General features: G+C 51.4%; 2 protein-coding genes across 10 annotated transcripts in view; one reads left to right on the forward strand and one right to left on the reverse strand.

Moving 5' to 3' along the window:
• On the reverse strand, window positions 1-7297 carry RHBDD3 (rhomboid domain containing 3). 5 transcript variants are annotated; one of them, XM_037816572.1, is made up of 6 exons: window positions 6721-7297; window positions 4453-4642; window positions 1919-2302; window positions 856-1018; window positions 462-749; window positions 1-370 (listed from the first exon to the last, which is right to left on the reverse strand). In XM_037816572.1, exons 2-6 carry the CDS (start codon window positions 4598-4600, stop codon window positions 193-195), a joined length of 1161 nt encoding a protein of 386 aa, XP_037672500.1. In that variant the 5' UTR covers window positions 4601-4642; window positions 6721-7297; the 3' UTR covers window positions 1-192. The 5 variants fall into 5 exon arrangements, with proteins under 5 accessions (XP_037672500.1, XP_037672503.1, XP_037672502.1 ...); XM_037816575.1 differs by lacking the exon at window positions 6721-7297 and adding an exon at window positions 6481-6636 and having other exon boundaries at window positions 4599-4642; XM_037816574.1 differs by lacking the exon at window positions 6721-7297 and adding an exon at window positions 6481-6577.
• The window catches only part of EWSR1 (EWS RNA binding protein 1), a 27376-nt gene continuing 19868 nt past the window's right edge, over window positions 6773-14280 (forward strand). For 2 of the 5 annotated variants that reach the window (XM_037816567.1, XM_037816569.1), the window contains exons 1-4: window positions 6995-7080; window positions 11008-11044; window positions 11173-11224; window positions 12441-12567. In XM_037816567.1, the coding sequence (XP_037672495.1) occupies window positions 7068-7080; window positions 11008-11044; window positions 11173-11224; window positions 12441-12567 (229 nt within the window). In that variant the 5' untranslated portion in view covers window positions 6995-7067. Of the gene's footprint in view, window positions 7081-11007; window positions 11045-11172; window positions 11225-12440; window positions 12568-14280 lie in introns of all 5 variants that reach the window. The other 3 variants (XM_037816568.1, XM_037816570.1, XM_037816571.1) reach the window with 2 other exon arrangements.

Below are 14280 nucleotides of genomic sequence, written 5' to 3' on the forward strand. Positions count from 1 at the left end.
TTGAAAAACAAACTGGTTTTTATTTTAAACAAGTGACAGGGCAGGGTGCTGAGGGCCCTCTCCTGCCCCCAGAGGTGGCCTTGCGCCCCTTGTCAGGACCCTCAGTGGACAGCACAGGGGCTCAGGCTCCCTGCCCAGCAGACCAGGCCTCTTATCACCTCACGCCTACCTGTACCCCACTCTCTGCCTGGGTTAAGGGGGTCCGGGACCCTCAGGGTCGGCAGGCTGTCCCCTCCCCTCCGTCACCAGGGCCTCGGCCCCCACCTGTCCCCCAACCAGCAGTGATACGGCACCCTCCACGCGGCCGGTGGCTGCCAGCGCCACCACCGCCTGCTCCGTGGGGAAGCCCATGCGCTCAAGCTGCTGCAGCCTGGGGAGGGTGGAGGGGGACAGGGAGGGAGTGTCAGGGCTGCCCCCCACTCCTACAACAGGGGACCCCACCCCTGCCTGCCCCGCCTTACCGCAGTGAGGAGACGGAGGACTTCGGCAGCCACAGTGGGCTTGTGGGCTCCTGGGCTGGCCCCTCATGGAGCGAGGCCTGAATCCCTTCCTGCAGCATCTGCTCGTCTAGGGTTGCCCACAGCGGGGCCTCTGGGGGGAAGCCAGGCGCGGCCCACACCAGGCCCACCTCGGAGGAGCCATCCCGGGTCAGCTGCATGGACCCCAGGCCTGGCGGGCGAGGGGCTGCACCATCGCTGTGGACCCGGAGGCCAGGGGAGGCCACGTGAGCAGGGCCAGGGACCGCAGGCCTAGAGGAGCAGAAGCCGGGGAGGGGCCTGACTGTCAGCCACTGCTGCAGCTCCCGCCATCAGGGCCACAACCGAGGGGCCACCCTCCTCCTGCCAGGCAGCCTACCTGGCTCTGGGGGCATGGGTGAGAGGTAGCTCAGGAGGGCTGCCTGGGGCAGGAAGGAGCCTCAGGGGCCAGCACCCAGCCAGCACCCTGCACAGGCCGCCCTCCTGCAGCACCTGCAGCCGCCGCTCCGAGAGCTCCAGCCACCGGAAGGCCCCGGCCGCGTCTGTCTGCCCAGAGCAGGGCGGCGGGTCAAGGAAAACCAAATATTGGCTGGGGGGAGGCTGCTTTGTGCCAAGCATGTGACAACACTCCTCCCATCTCCTCACTCTGATCCTACCAGGTAGATGCTGTCACCCTCAGAGAAGGGGAGGGAGCTGCCCATACTTCCTCAGTTGGTGGGACTCATTCTTGCCTTTAGTCACCCCGACAAGTACTCTTTTTCCCAGAGCCCCACGTGCCTGCTAGGGTCGGTAACTCCAGACTCAACTTTCCAGGAAGAGATCCCACTGACAGACACAGCCAGGCCACCATGCTCTCCACTCCAGGATTCAGACAGGCCTGGCCACTGGTGTCCCCGATTCTTAACAGGCTCCACCCCTGACAGTGGGAACCACCCCAGGGGGCCAGCCTGTGCCCGCTGTTCTCGCGGGTTATGCAGTTTTCCCCAAAAGACATTAAGCATCCTTGGAGCAGCAGCCAGAGTTTAATGCACCACTCTCCCCCTTCCGATTCCCAGAGAGCCCCGTACTTGCTCACAACCCTAGTCTTTGCACACCCTCTGCCTGGCACACGCTGCTTCTTTCACTTTTCGTCACCTGAACCCCTCATCCTGCACGTCCTGCCTGAGACACCACCTCCTCTGGAGAGCCCTCCCCGAGCTTGGGTCCAGGTGAGGTGCCTCCTCAGGCCACCCCAACCCTCCCAGGCTCCCTACAGAGCCCTTTAAATCGTCCATGGCCCCTCCACCCAGCCACAGGCTCCCCAGCCCCCAGCCAGGCACAGAGGACTCAAAGACGTTCCTGGAATGTGTATGCACGGCATCCTGCATTGCTTGGACCTCGCACCCTGGCGGACCAGCTGCAAAACCCACACCTCCCCACACTGCCTGGGCCCCAAAGGATACAGGCTAGGCCGGCGAGGAGGCCGCAGAGGAGCTGCAGGAAGGGCGGCTCGGAGCTGAGCAGCGGCGTCAGGGTCAGCAGCAGCCATGGCAGCAGCCACGGCGGCAGCGCCCCGCGGGGCCGTCTGGAGCAGTGGCTCTGCCCAGCCAGCATGGCCAGGTGGACGGGCATATAGCCGCAGCCGCCGGTCGCGTGGGGCACCCCAAGGGCCGCCAGCAACACAACCAGCAGCCCAGCCACCAGGGCAAGCAGGGCAGAGGCGTGCAGGAACCGCAGGGTGCCCAGGTGGCACTCCTGCTGCCAGCCCAGCGCCGGCAGGAGCAGCAGGCTCAGGAGCAGGCCCGGCAGGGCCGTGTGGCCCAAGGCATGGGTCAGCAGCCGGTGTGCTGGGAGAGAGGGGTGCAGGTGCCAGTTGGGGGTTACCCTCCACCAGGGTTACCTGCTGAGCCAGCCTCCCCTCCCCAGGAGCCACTTAACCCTCGTGGAGGGGACCAAGGGATTCCAAACAGTGGGGCCACTCCCCTGCCATGTTAAAGCAAGCCAGACCCACTGGTCTTCTAGTAGCTTCTCGCCGGCAGCCACTACTGAGCGCTTGCTATGTTCCAGGAATGGGGGAAGGGCCTTGGATACACATCTGCTGGATCCTCACACCCTGAGAGCATGGGTGCTGAGGAGATTGCCTGCTTCAGTCCTGGCACCACCACCCCCAAACCCCCAGCTGTGTGACCTTGGACGAGCCACTTAACCTCTCGGCATCATTTGGTTTCCTCAAAGGTAAACTGGAGCTGTTGTTATTATTGGAAAACAGGTGTTCAGCTGGGGTCACTCCTGGAACCCCGAGCACCTCCTCCCCCTCCACTGAAGGCTGTCAGAAAAGAACTCCTGCCCACAGGCTCCCACCCCACTCTGCTGGCCCCCCACCTGAGTCCCCTGTCCCCCCTGGCTGTGGGTGAGCTAGGTGCGCTTCCATCCAAGGCTGACATCCCCCAGGGCCTTATGCTCCATGTCTGCTTGACCACCGCGGGGTGCACACCGCTCCTGCCAATATCCTCTCTCTCCTGTGTCACTCATTCCCCACTCTGTCCTGGGCTGTTCCTGTCACCTCCCAAGCACACTGCAAATCCCTTCTCTCCAGCCACTGCCCCATCTCTCTGCTCCTGTTTACAGCAAGACTCCTGAAAGTCGTCTCCCTGCCTCTACTGCCTCCCCTGTGCCTTGCTCGTCCCCTCCACTCTGGGGAAGCCACTCTTGCAATGAGCTACACATGGCCAGATGGGATGGGCAGCCCTCCATCTGTACTCACACAAGCTCATACACGGTTATCCTGTCCAATCTAGGCTTCAAGTGTCATCAATATGCTGATGACCCCCAAATTTCTATCTCCAACCCAGAATCTCCCAGCTCCAGAATCACACACCCAACAGCCAATTCACTTTCTCTCTTGAATGTCTAATTGGCCTCTCAGACTTCACGTGTTCAAAGCCAAACTCTCCCTTTCCCTCCCAAACCTGCTCCTCCCAGGGTTTCCTGTCGCAACAGGTGGCTAACTCCATCCTTCCAGTTGTTCAGGCCCCCAATGTCCTGCTCCCATCTTCCCTTGCCCCCAACCACCGCCCAATCCCGTCAGTTTTCTTCTCAGAATGTACCTGGGATGTCACCTCATCTCACAGCTTTCCCTACCTCCTGGGTCAGGCCATTGTCTGACACCAGGATCCTTGCCATCACTCCCTCAATGGCTCCAGCTTCCACCCCCTGCCCCCATTTCAGTCGGTTCCTCACAGCAGCCAGGGGATCCTTTCAGACTCCATGTCAGGTTCCATCATGGCTCTCCAGGCCCCCCAGCGGCTGCCATTGCACTTGAAGTCGGACCTGAAGTTCTGCCATGGCCCTCAAGGCCGCACATAAGCATCCTCCCCACCCCCATCACCCCATTCCCATTCCTTTTCCCTCCTGGCAGTCCCACAAACACACTGATGCGCCCCCACTTCTGGGCCTTTGCTTTTACTATTCCCCGCTGCCTGGAATGCTCTTCCCCAGGTATCTGCATGGCTGGCTGCTGCCCTCGCACCCTGCAGGGCTCTGGCAAACGCTATCCTGTCATAAAGGCCTTCACTCCCTACGCCCCACCTCCCCATTTCACTTTCTTCTAAGCACCTGCTATGTATTCACTTGCTCATTTCTGTTTCTCCCTTCCAGAATGTCAATGCCATGAACATGAGGACTTTGCTTTGTTCACTGTTGCATCCCCAGCACTGTGAGCACTGTGTGGTACATAGTAGGTGCTCAATGAATATTTGCTGACTGATTAAATGACTGAATGGATAGATAGATCCTTATCAAATTCTAATTCTGTGTTAAATAGTCACTCAGAGAACTGCTTGGGCATCTCCATCCAACTGTCCTTGATACAAGAGGAAATGCTAATGATTTCCCCAGTTTCCAGGTGAAGAAACCAAGGCCCAGAGAGGGCAAGTGACTGGTCTGGGCCTCACAGCAAGTCTCCTGCCTCCTTCAAGGCCATGTGGCCGGCCCTCACCCTGCCAGGGTTCCAGCAGCAGCTCTGGAGCCAGGGTGAGGCTGGGACCAGCCCCCACCAGCCACAGGCCACTCAGCAGCAGCATCAGAGCTGAGGAGGCGAGGGGCAGAGCCGGGAACGGCAGGGCAGAGGAGCCCCTGTCATACATGGCTTTGCTGAGGGTGCTCGAGGGTGGTCCTGGGGCTGGATGCTGGGAATAAAGGAAGATAATAACAGTGGTTATAATCACAGACTTTATCTCATTGACTCACTCTCAATGACCCTGCCAACAACTCCATTTTGGGGAAGTGGAAACAGCCTGGAGGGTCAGGCCACACAGCTGGGCCATGGCACAGCCCAGACCCTAACCCATGTGCTTTGCCATCTTGCCATTCTGCCTGCCCACGTGTGAGGCTGGGCAGTGGTCAGGAAAAAGGGCAACGAGCTCTGATGGGCGCTGAAGACAAGTCACAGGGCCAGGGAAGTTGAGCTGGGGCCTTGGGCTTCCAGAAAGAGGGGTGCAACTCCCCAGGGAAAATTCAGGGCCATCTCCAGTCCTCCTGTTTCCGGCTTCTCTTTGGGTGGGAGGCATTCCTTCCGGCCACCTCCACCCCTCCTCCCTCCACTGTGCCCAGCCTTGAGAGCTTGGGGGCCCTAGACCCAGGGGGCGGAGCCTACAAGAGGGTGTCTGCAAAGCTGGCCAGCCAATGAGCAAACAGATGGGAAGAGGGTAGGGTCAAAAGGGCTGGAGGCGGAGCAACAGGAGTCCCGCCCCCTACATGTGTACAAAGTAACACTAGACTTAGACGTCCCTTTCTTTCACACAGCCCCTCTAGCCCCTGCCCACGTTTTCCTAGGAAGGTTCCAATCTCTGAGTTTCCCCACTTCTGGGCCTCTCTCTTCATAGGGTGATGAGAAAAAGTAATGGGCAAGAGCAGGGCCAGGCCCAAGACTCCTGCTCGGTAAACAGCAGCTAATTTGGGGAGGCAGGTATAGCCCTCAGCCCTGGGAGGTGTAGAGGCGGTAGCTCCAGGCTGGCTAGTCCAAAGTCTGGCTGTCCAGTGTGCAAGGCAAGGCCGTTTCTCCCCTGTTCCCCTCACCCCCCCCACCCACAGCCTGTCCTCCAGGCCCTGATGGAATCCCCTCACCCCTGGCCGGGCCTCCCAGGAAGCAGGACCCCAGAGAGACAGAAAAGGCTTCCTCATCTACTCCCTTGCCAAGGGCATCCTTGGCAGCAAAACCTACCTGCCAGCTTCCAGCAGGAAAAAAGTGGAAAGCTCCTCTGCCTGCAATGTCCTTCTATCTGTCTCTCTAACACGCAAACTCCTATTCATCCTTTGAAGCCTAGCATAAATGTCCCCTTGCTCTCCTCTGGCCCCTCACACCAGGGATCTCATCCTAACTTATAAGCACATGTTGGCCTTTCTGTCCCCCCAGGCAGGCGGTCTGAGCTCACTCATCCTCAAGTGCCCCAGCACTTTATATGTGTTCACCGAAAGATGTAACATTGGCTTGGGGTCCCACTAAGGAATTTGGGGTGAGCCTGCCCTTCACTGGGGGGCTAGGCTGAGGCCTGAAAGGTGGGCAGGTGCAAGCCTGGCTCAAAGGCTGGGTCTGGGGCCAAGGTCCCTTCTGCAAGTCTCCTACTACACTCTCACAATCACTCCCTCCCAGGCCACCTTGCCTACAGACACGCAAGGCTGGGATGTGAACTTTCTGGCCTCAGACTCTTCATCTGTATAATGGCACTGGGTACCGTCAGGCCCTGCCTGAAAGGGAAAACAAGGACGGGGAAGATTCTTCCCGGGAATGGGGAGAGTAAGGGTTCCAGGGTCTGGGTCGGACTCGGATTTGTAACTTGGGGCAAAGTACCAAATTTCCTTGGGCCTCAGTTTCCCCTTCTGTAAAAACAAGGATATTGGAAGGGGATGACTAAGGGGCCTTCTTAACTTCGACCGTTATTGGGGGGCTCTCGGGGCCGGGCTTGGCGTTCGGACCTCCCACCCGGGCCCTACCCCGCTGCCGGGACCACGTGTCCGGGGTACTCACTGCGGAGCGCGCCCCCGACCCCGGGGAGGCCGGGCGGGGCCCCCGGCTAGGAGTCGGGATTCTAACCCCCCGCCGAGGCCCGGGCGTCCCGAGCCCATTCCGCACACACCGGGCGCGTGACCCCTGCCGGCCGGCACGGCGCCCCCTCCCCCGCCGCCCGCCGATTAGTCAGCAGTTGTCCTAGGCCCGGGTCCCTTCCCCCAGCCCTCCCGCCGGCCTCCGTTTCCCTCCAGGACATACTCTTCAGAGACGCTCCCTGGAGCCAGAGGACGTAACCATTCCGAACAACCTAGCCTCGTGCGGAGAATCACTTCGGTTTGAGATCGAGACGTGCTCACCGGCCGCTCCGGCCCCTTCGGTGCTATTTTGGCCCACGAGTCGCGTCGGGTGCTCTTTAGAGAGGACTGGGACAAGAGTTGAAGGCGGGAAGGTCGAGAAAGCGGTGGTTCATCCTCTCGTTCCCCACCCCCGTGGCCTGGTCCGATGGTAGCGCCCGAGGTTGCGGGCTTCGCGCCTGCGCAGTGCGGCGCCTAGAGGGAAGGCGAGAGGGAGACGGACGTTGAGAGAACCAGGAGGAAGGAGAGAAAATGGCGTCCACGGGTGAGTGTGGTGGAATCGCGGTCGCGCCGGCGTCGGCTGGGACGCCCAAACTTGGGGCCGCTTGTCCCTGGGGGTGGCCGGGGCGACTGAGTGGAGTTGCCAAGACGGGTTTCAGGTACCCGCCACGGCCGGACGGGCTAGAGGACCCTTGTTCTCCTCCCCTCCCCCACCAGGCGGGCCTGTTCTGGAACCTTCCGGCGTCCCCCGCGCGCGGGGGGCTCGCGGCGGCGCGCGGTGGCGGGGACGCGCGGGGCCTGCCGAGGTCTCCATTGTGTGGAGCCGTCGGCCCCGCGCTTCGGGCGGCCGGCCACGTGGGCGGGGCCTGCGGCCTCCCGGGCCCTGGCGTGGGGCGCGGGGGGAGGGGAACGCGGGTCCTCGAGCCGGTGTCTCCAGACCCGGGGGACGGCGGCTCCGGCTGCGAGTGGAAAAGCCTTGGGCCCGCTGCCCCACCGCCACCCCCGGTGTACCCCACTCCCCCACACTTCCAGGGAGGCGGCCCGAGCCCGAGGGCGACCTTCCGGGGGAAGCCTGGGGAAAAAAGCAACAAGCAAAAAAGGCCTCGCGGGTGTGTGAGCCGGGGGGCGTCGGCCTATGAGTGGGAGCCTCGTCATCCTTAAGGCCGGGTCGGCTGGGGGCATCCGGCGCCCGGAGCTGCCCCCTCCACGCGGTTTCAACCCCAGAGTCGATCCTATGCTAGACTTGGTGTTGGGCGGAATGTGCTCCCTTTTCCACAACCCCTAATCGGTTGCCCTCTAGGGTGTCTTGGTTTTTTTTTTTTTTTCTTCTCATTATTTGTAGACTCCACGTCCTCCCTTTCCCAATAAGCAATTAAGTGGCTTCTCAGAGCCCTTTTTCAGCAAACGCTGGCCGAGATTTGTTGTATAATAAGGCCAGCCTGGATCGCGAGGCCTGAATTTCTATGGAAAGAAATTTCTGGCTGCTTCGACCTATGAGGAACAAAAGGTCCGAGCCGGCATTTGAATTGTGCTTAAGCAATCGTTTCACGCGTTTAATCGCCTACGTCGGGCCAACAGGCTTGTTTATTTCGTGGGCTGGTAAGAGGAGAGGGAAAGGAGGAGCGTAGTGGACTTGCAAAAAAAACCCGAGGTGGGAACTCTAGAATGTGATGCTTAAGGTGGGCCTTGCTGCACGGAGAGTTGCTTTTGAAAAGTGTCGCTTAAACATCACCTGCAGTTTGCAGCCTCTCCATGCACTAGCCGGTGGTTATTGGCTAGATCCAGCAGTTTTGCTCCTGGGGATATTCTCAGGCCGCCTGATTTCAGGCCTTGAAACAGTGGGAGGAGATGAGATGGGAAGACAGGAAAACCCCTAGGTCGTTCAGAGTTTTAATCGGAAAAGGGTCTGGAATCCAGCATCTTAAAGATATCTTTCTGACTCTCCTCTACTGTGTTATCAGTAAACAGGTAAATGCTAGCTGTTAATGCCTGGTACAGAGGAGGGGCCTAGAAGAGAGGACTCAAAGTATCACAGTCCAACGCACATCTTGGTGAACAGTGGTTGGATACCACTCTCCCTGCCCTGCTGAATTGCAGGGATGGGTGCAAAATGTGTGCCTTCTGCGTGGCTGGAAATGTTTGTTTTTTTGTTGTTTTTTTTCTCCCCCAGTCAATTTTGCTCAACCTCTGTTGACTGTTAACCATGATGCATTTAACTAAAAGTGCAATTGTAATTTATGTAGACAATAGTAGTATTAGACCCCGGATGGGGTGGGGAGCCTTTTGGGAGTCATGCAACTTCTCTGGACCTTAATTTCCTTTCCTGTAAAATGAATGAATGAGGCTTGATATTTGAGGGACTTTTTGAGTCCTTAATTTCTGACCTTACGGCAAAGCATTTCAGCTTCCACAAAGTTACCCTATACTGACTCTTTAATGCATTATGTTGTTGAATAGTTCAGTCTTCATAATTTAGATAGTGACTGCCGTAAAGTATCCAAAAGCCACCGTCTTGGGTAATGTTACATGTTTTCCCTCTTCAGGAATATCATATATAGAAAAGTACCTAAAGCAAACTACAACGCAAACTCAAAAGTAACCACCCAGATTAAGAAATAGAACTAGAGGACCCCCTGAATCCCAGCCCCCTCCCTCTTCCCAGTCTGTCCTGAAGTCTTCAGCTGCACATTTGGGAATTTAAAACAACACAGTTGGTTGCTAAATAATCTAACCAGGGTGTAACTAGCAAATTTGAGGCCATATAATTTTTGTGCTCTATATAGTTCTCATGAAACAAACTTGTTACCTCCCTTAGGATTTGGTGAGCCCACCAGTGTGGGGTGAAATCCTCTGGTTTCATGCCAATCTGAGATCTTCAGTTGTTCCATATCAGCTTTGCCAGTTTTATGTTTCACATAACTGTTCCTGTTTAAAAGTCCTCTTGCAAACACTGAATTTACATGTCAACGATTCAGAATCATTTCTCATGCGGAAACCTCAGCAGAATGTAGGCAGAAATATTTGTTCTTAGATGCTTTATTGGTGTGTGTATTTTGTGACTGCCACATGGAAGAAATGGTTCGCATTTACTTTTGTCACTTAAGCAGCATGAATTGTGCTGTTGAAAGTGCCTTAAGGTTGTTGTAAATCAGTGTGTTCAATATAGACGGATAGCCTTTGGGCTATTTGTTTACGTTGATGGTTCAGGGTTCTCGGGTATAAGTAGGAAGGAAGGCAGTCAAGTGAAGTTTGTGACAGGTAGAAAGATAAGTGAATGAGATGGATTCAGCCATATACTCCCAGGCCAGGACAGGGGGCTGTGAGGCCAGCTTTGGGTGGAGTGGGGTAGAACAACCCCTTAAAGAGCTGAAATATAAACTGTTGCTTTTGAATTAGGGACTACTTCCTGGTTGGAAAAGAGAAGACCCTTTTCTTCCATCCTAATGGCAGGACCATCTTCAAACATGGAACAAACATGGAGAGGAAAGATGAGAGAATTGGGCAGTATTTTTTAAAATAAACTGCTTTTTTTTTAAACTGTTTTACATTTACTTCAGTAGTGCTGTGAAAACTTACTATTTTATTTTATTAACCATTTTATATTTTGTTTTCACTGCTTGTAGACCTGCCAGTGGATCAGAAGTTTTAGTTCCTCATCATGTATGTTGTAAATATCATACAAAAAGAAAGGAAAATTACCTAAAAGGAGAAGATAAGGGAAGAAATTTTGTGGCTTTTTTTTTTTCTTAGTTGAAATCACTTTTTTTTTTTAAATAAAATGGTGTTACCTCAAATCAGATTACTGCAAAAAGAGATTGAATGCATTCTGCCTTAACGCGCTTCACAGCCATTTATAATGTATCTAGTCTTGAGTTATTGTGCAGATTTGTCCAGACACATTTGAAAGCTTTTTAAAATACTGGATTCTGATAACTATCCCCTTGTTTTTTGCCATGCAATACCACAGTTGTTGTGCTAGAGAAGTATGGTTGCTCTAACTTGAAATGTGAGGGAGTGATAGAAAAAGTAGATTTTGAAGAGGTAGATTTAGCTACTAATGTAACCAGTGTGGTGTTAAACCTTGAAATAACCGTTGCATTGCCTTCTTTTTGTATGAAGATAAAACTTGTGATCCTGTCACTGGGTTTTTTTCTTTTAACCTTAGGATGATGGTCATGTATTTGAAATGACAGCCAGTGGTTGAGAGGACCTTTAGTGGTCATGGGAACATGGAAAGTATCTGCCAAATCAGCTGATCTTGACCTCATTAGCTGGCACCATACTCTCAACTTTCTGAGTGTAACTGGCTCAGACTTAATTTTTTGGTTTGGTGTCAAGACATGAGAAGTGTTCATTTGGCCCTGTGTTGGCCTGTAGGTCCCCACTAAACAGTTTAAAGAATTCTGCCACCTGAATTCTTCCTTCTTTTCCTTCTCTGACTTTCACACTATTCTCTCCTTGTTTCCTTTAGATTACAGTACCTACAGCCAAGCTGCAGCCCAGCAGGGGTAAGTCAGTCTTTTGCAACAGTATTTTTTTGTGGATGGTTAATGTTTTTGGAATACAAGATGTAAAGGTTATAGTAACGGTATGTGAATGTTCTGTTTTCAGTTCTTGTGTTTAATTTATTTTACAGCTACAGTGCGTATTCCGCCCAGCCCACTCAAGGATATGCACAGACCACCCAGGTAATCTTGAAGATAATTACATATAGCTGAATCTCCAAGTAAAACAATAGCTAGCATGGGTCTTTTTCAAAAATTAGGTAATAGAAAAATGAACTAGTAATGTGCATGTAATCATAAAATACCTAGATATTTAAACTTTCACAGTGGGAGTGCAAGGGACTTCGTTCTGCCATCATAAGTGAAACCATCCTAAAGCTGGGAATAGCTAGCTATCCGTAACTTCTAGTTTATCTACCGTTTCTCAAAGTATATGTCACATGCCCTGCTCCATGTGTGGTGCCTCTTCATTCTTTATTATGTTGAAGTTTATTAATCATCACAGCAATTCTCTGGAGGGATATGATGTTATGACCGTTTTGCATATGGAAAGATTGCAGTGCATAGAGATGATGTAATTCGTGGGTGGTCGCATAGTAAGTCTCGGGATCAGCCCTAAAGTTATGGCTGCCTGGCTGCAGAGCTCCTGAGCCCTTTCCAGGACATGAGTCTTGAGTCTGTGTTTAAAAGACTAGGCCAGCAAATTCTAGAATTAGCCTCCCAGTGTTCTCAAGATCACTTCGAGTTCTGAAATGGCCCATGGCATAAAATGGATACTAATAACTGTGCCATGGAAACCTATTCTAGGACAGCCAGAATGTGATATCTGGCAAATCTTACATAATTGTTCATTCAAACAAACCTGAAAGAACAGCTCATTCCTTGCTGGGTTTTACGTATTGTTGTCACGTTCATGCACAGTTCTGGTTCATTTTCTTTGAAGTGGTCTTTGTGTCATACTGAAAACCGGTTTTCAAAATTATCTGACCGATTTCAGCCCCATATCGGTTTTCTTTCTCTTTGCTCATTTTGTCTTCCTAACATTTGTTTCCAGTTACTGAAACTGTGCTACAATAAATGCTGGCAGTTGTACACCTGTGCCCTTAATGCTTTTTCCCTTGAGAGTGTCTTGTTAATCGTCATATAGTTAACTGAGATTTTGCCTAATGCTCTCAGGAGTTTTTTTGGAGTTAAGTTTACTAAAATATGAGTGGATTGGATGAGGGACAATAAGCATTCATAATCCTATGATCATGTGTCTGTTTTAAAAATGTGTTTACTAGAAAGCAGTATTTTTTGCTTTGGTTCTCCAATTTAGAAGCTTAGCAGCAAGTCAGTCATTTCAATGCTAAAGTACGTGGTTTGTATATAAAAGTTCTTGTGTCTGTTTTCTTTGGAGCAGGCATATGGGCAACAAAGTTATGGAACCTATGGACAGCCCGCAGATGTCAGCTATACCCAAGCTCAGACCACTGCAACCTATGGGCAGACGGCCTATGCATCTTCTTATGGACAGCCTCCTACTGGTAAGTCATGCCTGGGAGATACTCTTGGGTCACGTTGACTAGGGTATTTGCTAAGAGGCTTGTTACTTGTGTTCTTGTCCATAGGTTGGCATGTGGGGATCCTTTATTTTGAGGAGGAGGTATTTTTTTTCCCTTCCCTTATAATCTCTTTGAGGGATCTCTAATAGAATGTGGGTGGGGAAAATTCCAAAGGAGAAAAAATCTTCTTGACTGTTCTAGACATAGTATTGAATATTCTCACGTGACAAAATGGAGAATATGTAAAAGATTGTGCTAATGCGAATATTAAGAATGAGCCTTCTTAAACTGAGCTGCTTAAAAATCAAACTGGATTTCACATATGTTTGCTTCATCTGATAGTGTACCCTCTACTTTTTGTTTTGTGCTTTCCACAGTAGAAGGGACCAGTACAGGTTTGACTATCCTGCTCATTCTTGCATGGGAAATGCTTTCCATCTTGTCTAACCCTGTAATGTTAACCCTTTAGGTGTTTTCATTTGTTTAACCCCAAAATTTTCTAACATCACACACAAGGTGCTAATGGAAAACTGCTTCAGGTGCCATTTGCAGCTCCATGTCCTTTTCTTTACCTGGTTTGGGAAAGGGCTTATATTATTTTGTGTCAAGTCTTAATAATAGTTGTTCACCTTCCCAAAGGTATTTCAGATGACTATTATCCAGCCTCTTTCCCCCTGTTCCCAGAACGATAAATTGCATGATGAGATTTATTTAGAGGTGCAGACTCCCGCCCTGCATGCATCATGTCTGTCTGTTGGTTTCTAGTCCAGACACATTTGGTTTTCTTTTATAAGTGTTATGAATTATGTTGCTCCATAGTATGTCTTAAACATATATAACAGCACTCTAGGGAGCTAAAAATGTTCTAAGAATTAGAATAATTATCATCTTGATACTGGGATTGAGAATGGAATATGGGAAAATCTTTTATTTGTTTTGTCTTGTTGTTAAAGAAGTTTTAAAACAAAAAAGTGGACAGATGTAAAAATTCTGATTTTCAAAATGTGTTCAGTCCTCCAAGTTATATACAGTCTATCAGAGTCTTCAGTAGGGGAAGGAAAAAACACCTCTCTAATTTATATCATTAAAAATGTCATGCATTTGCAGGGAAATACTAACCTATCTGATGTGTATCTTGACTAGGGTGGGAACTGTTTATCTGAACTTTCCAGGGGTGTTGGTTGGAATTGTGGGAAGCGTTGGAACCAAAATCATTCACTTTTTTAGCACAGAATTTTGAAATTGTGGGATAAATTTTACATATTAAAGCAATTATGTTTTTAAAACGAATGATTTTTAAATCAATAATAACTGCATACATCTAGTCTTTGGAATCCCTAGCTCATTTTATAGGGATGTAATGAAGTTTTTTATAGGAGAAGCAGAGTGCTCTGTAGGTACTCTGGAATCATGTGTTCACATTGTTGTTGACTGATGGCTGTGGGTCCTGAAAATCAAAATGTAGGACATTCCAATACAGAAACCAGTTGCTTTGATGTGCAAGAGATTGCACTTAATAACAATAATAAGAAATGTTTGTAAAGACTTTATATGTTATGGTAGAACCTGCATATCTCCTATAATCCTCCCAGTGACCTTTGGAGCATAGGAACCAAACTTATACCTGTTAAGCAAATTGAGGCTGAACAAAACTTAATAGTAACCCTAACAGGTAGTAAGTGGGTACAAGCCCAC

This window comes from Choloepus didactylus, chromosome 23 (assembly GCF_015220235.1).
Source record: "Choloepus didactylus isolate mChoDid1 chromosome 23, mChoDid1.pri, whole genome shotgun sequence".
In the NCBI taxonomy this organism is placed as follows: Eukaryota; Metazoa; Chordata; class Mammalia; order Pilosa; family Megalonychidae; genus Choloepus; species Choloepus didactylus.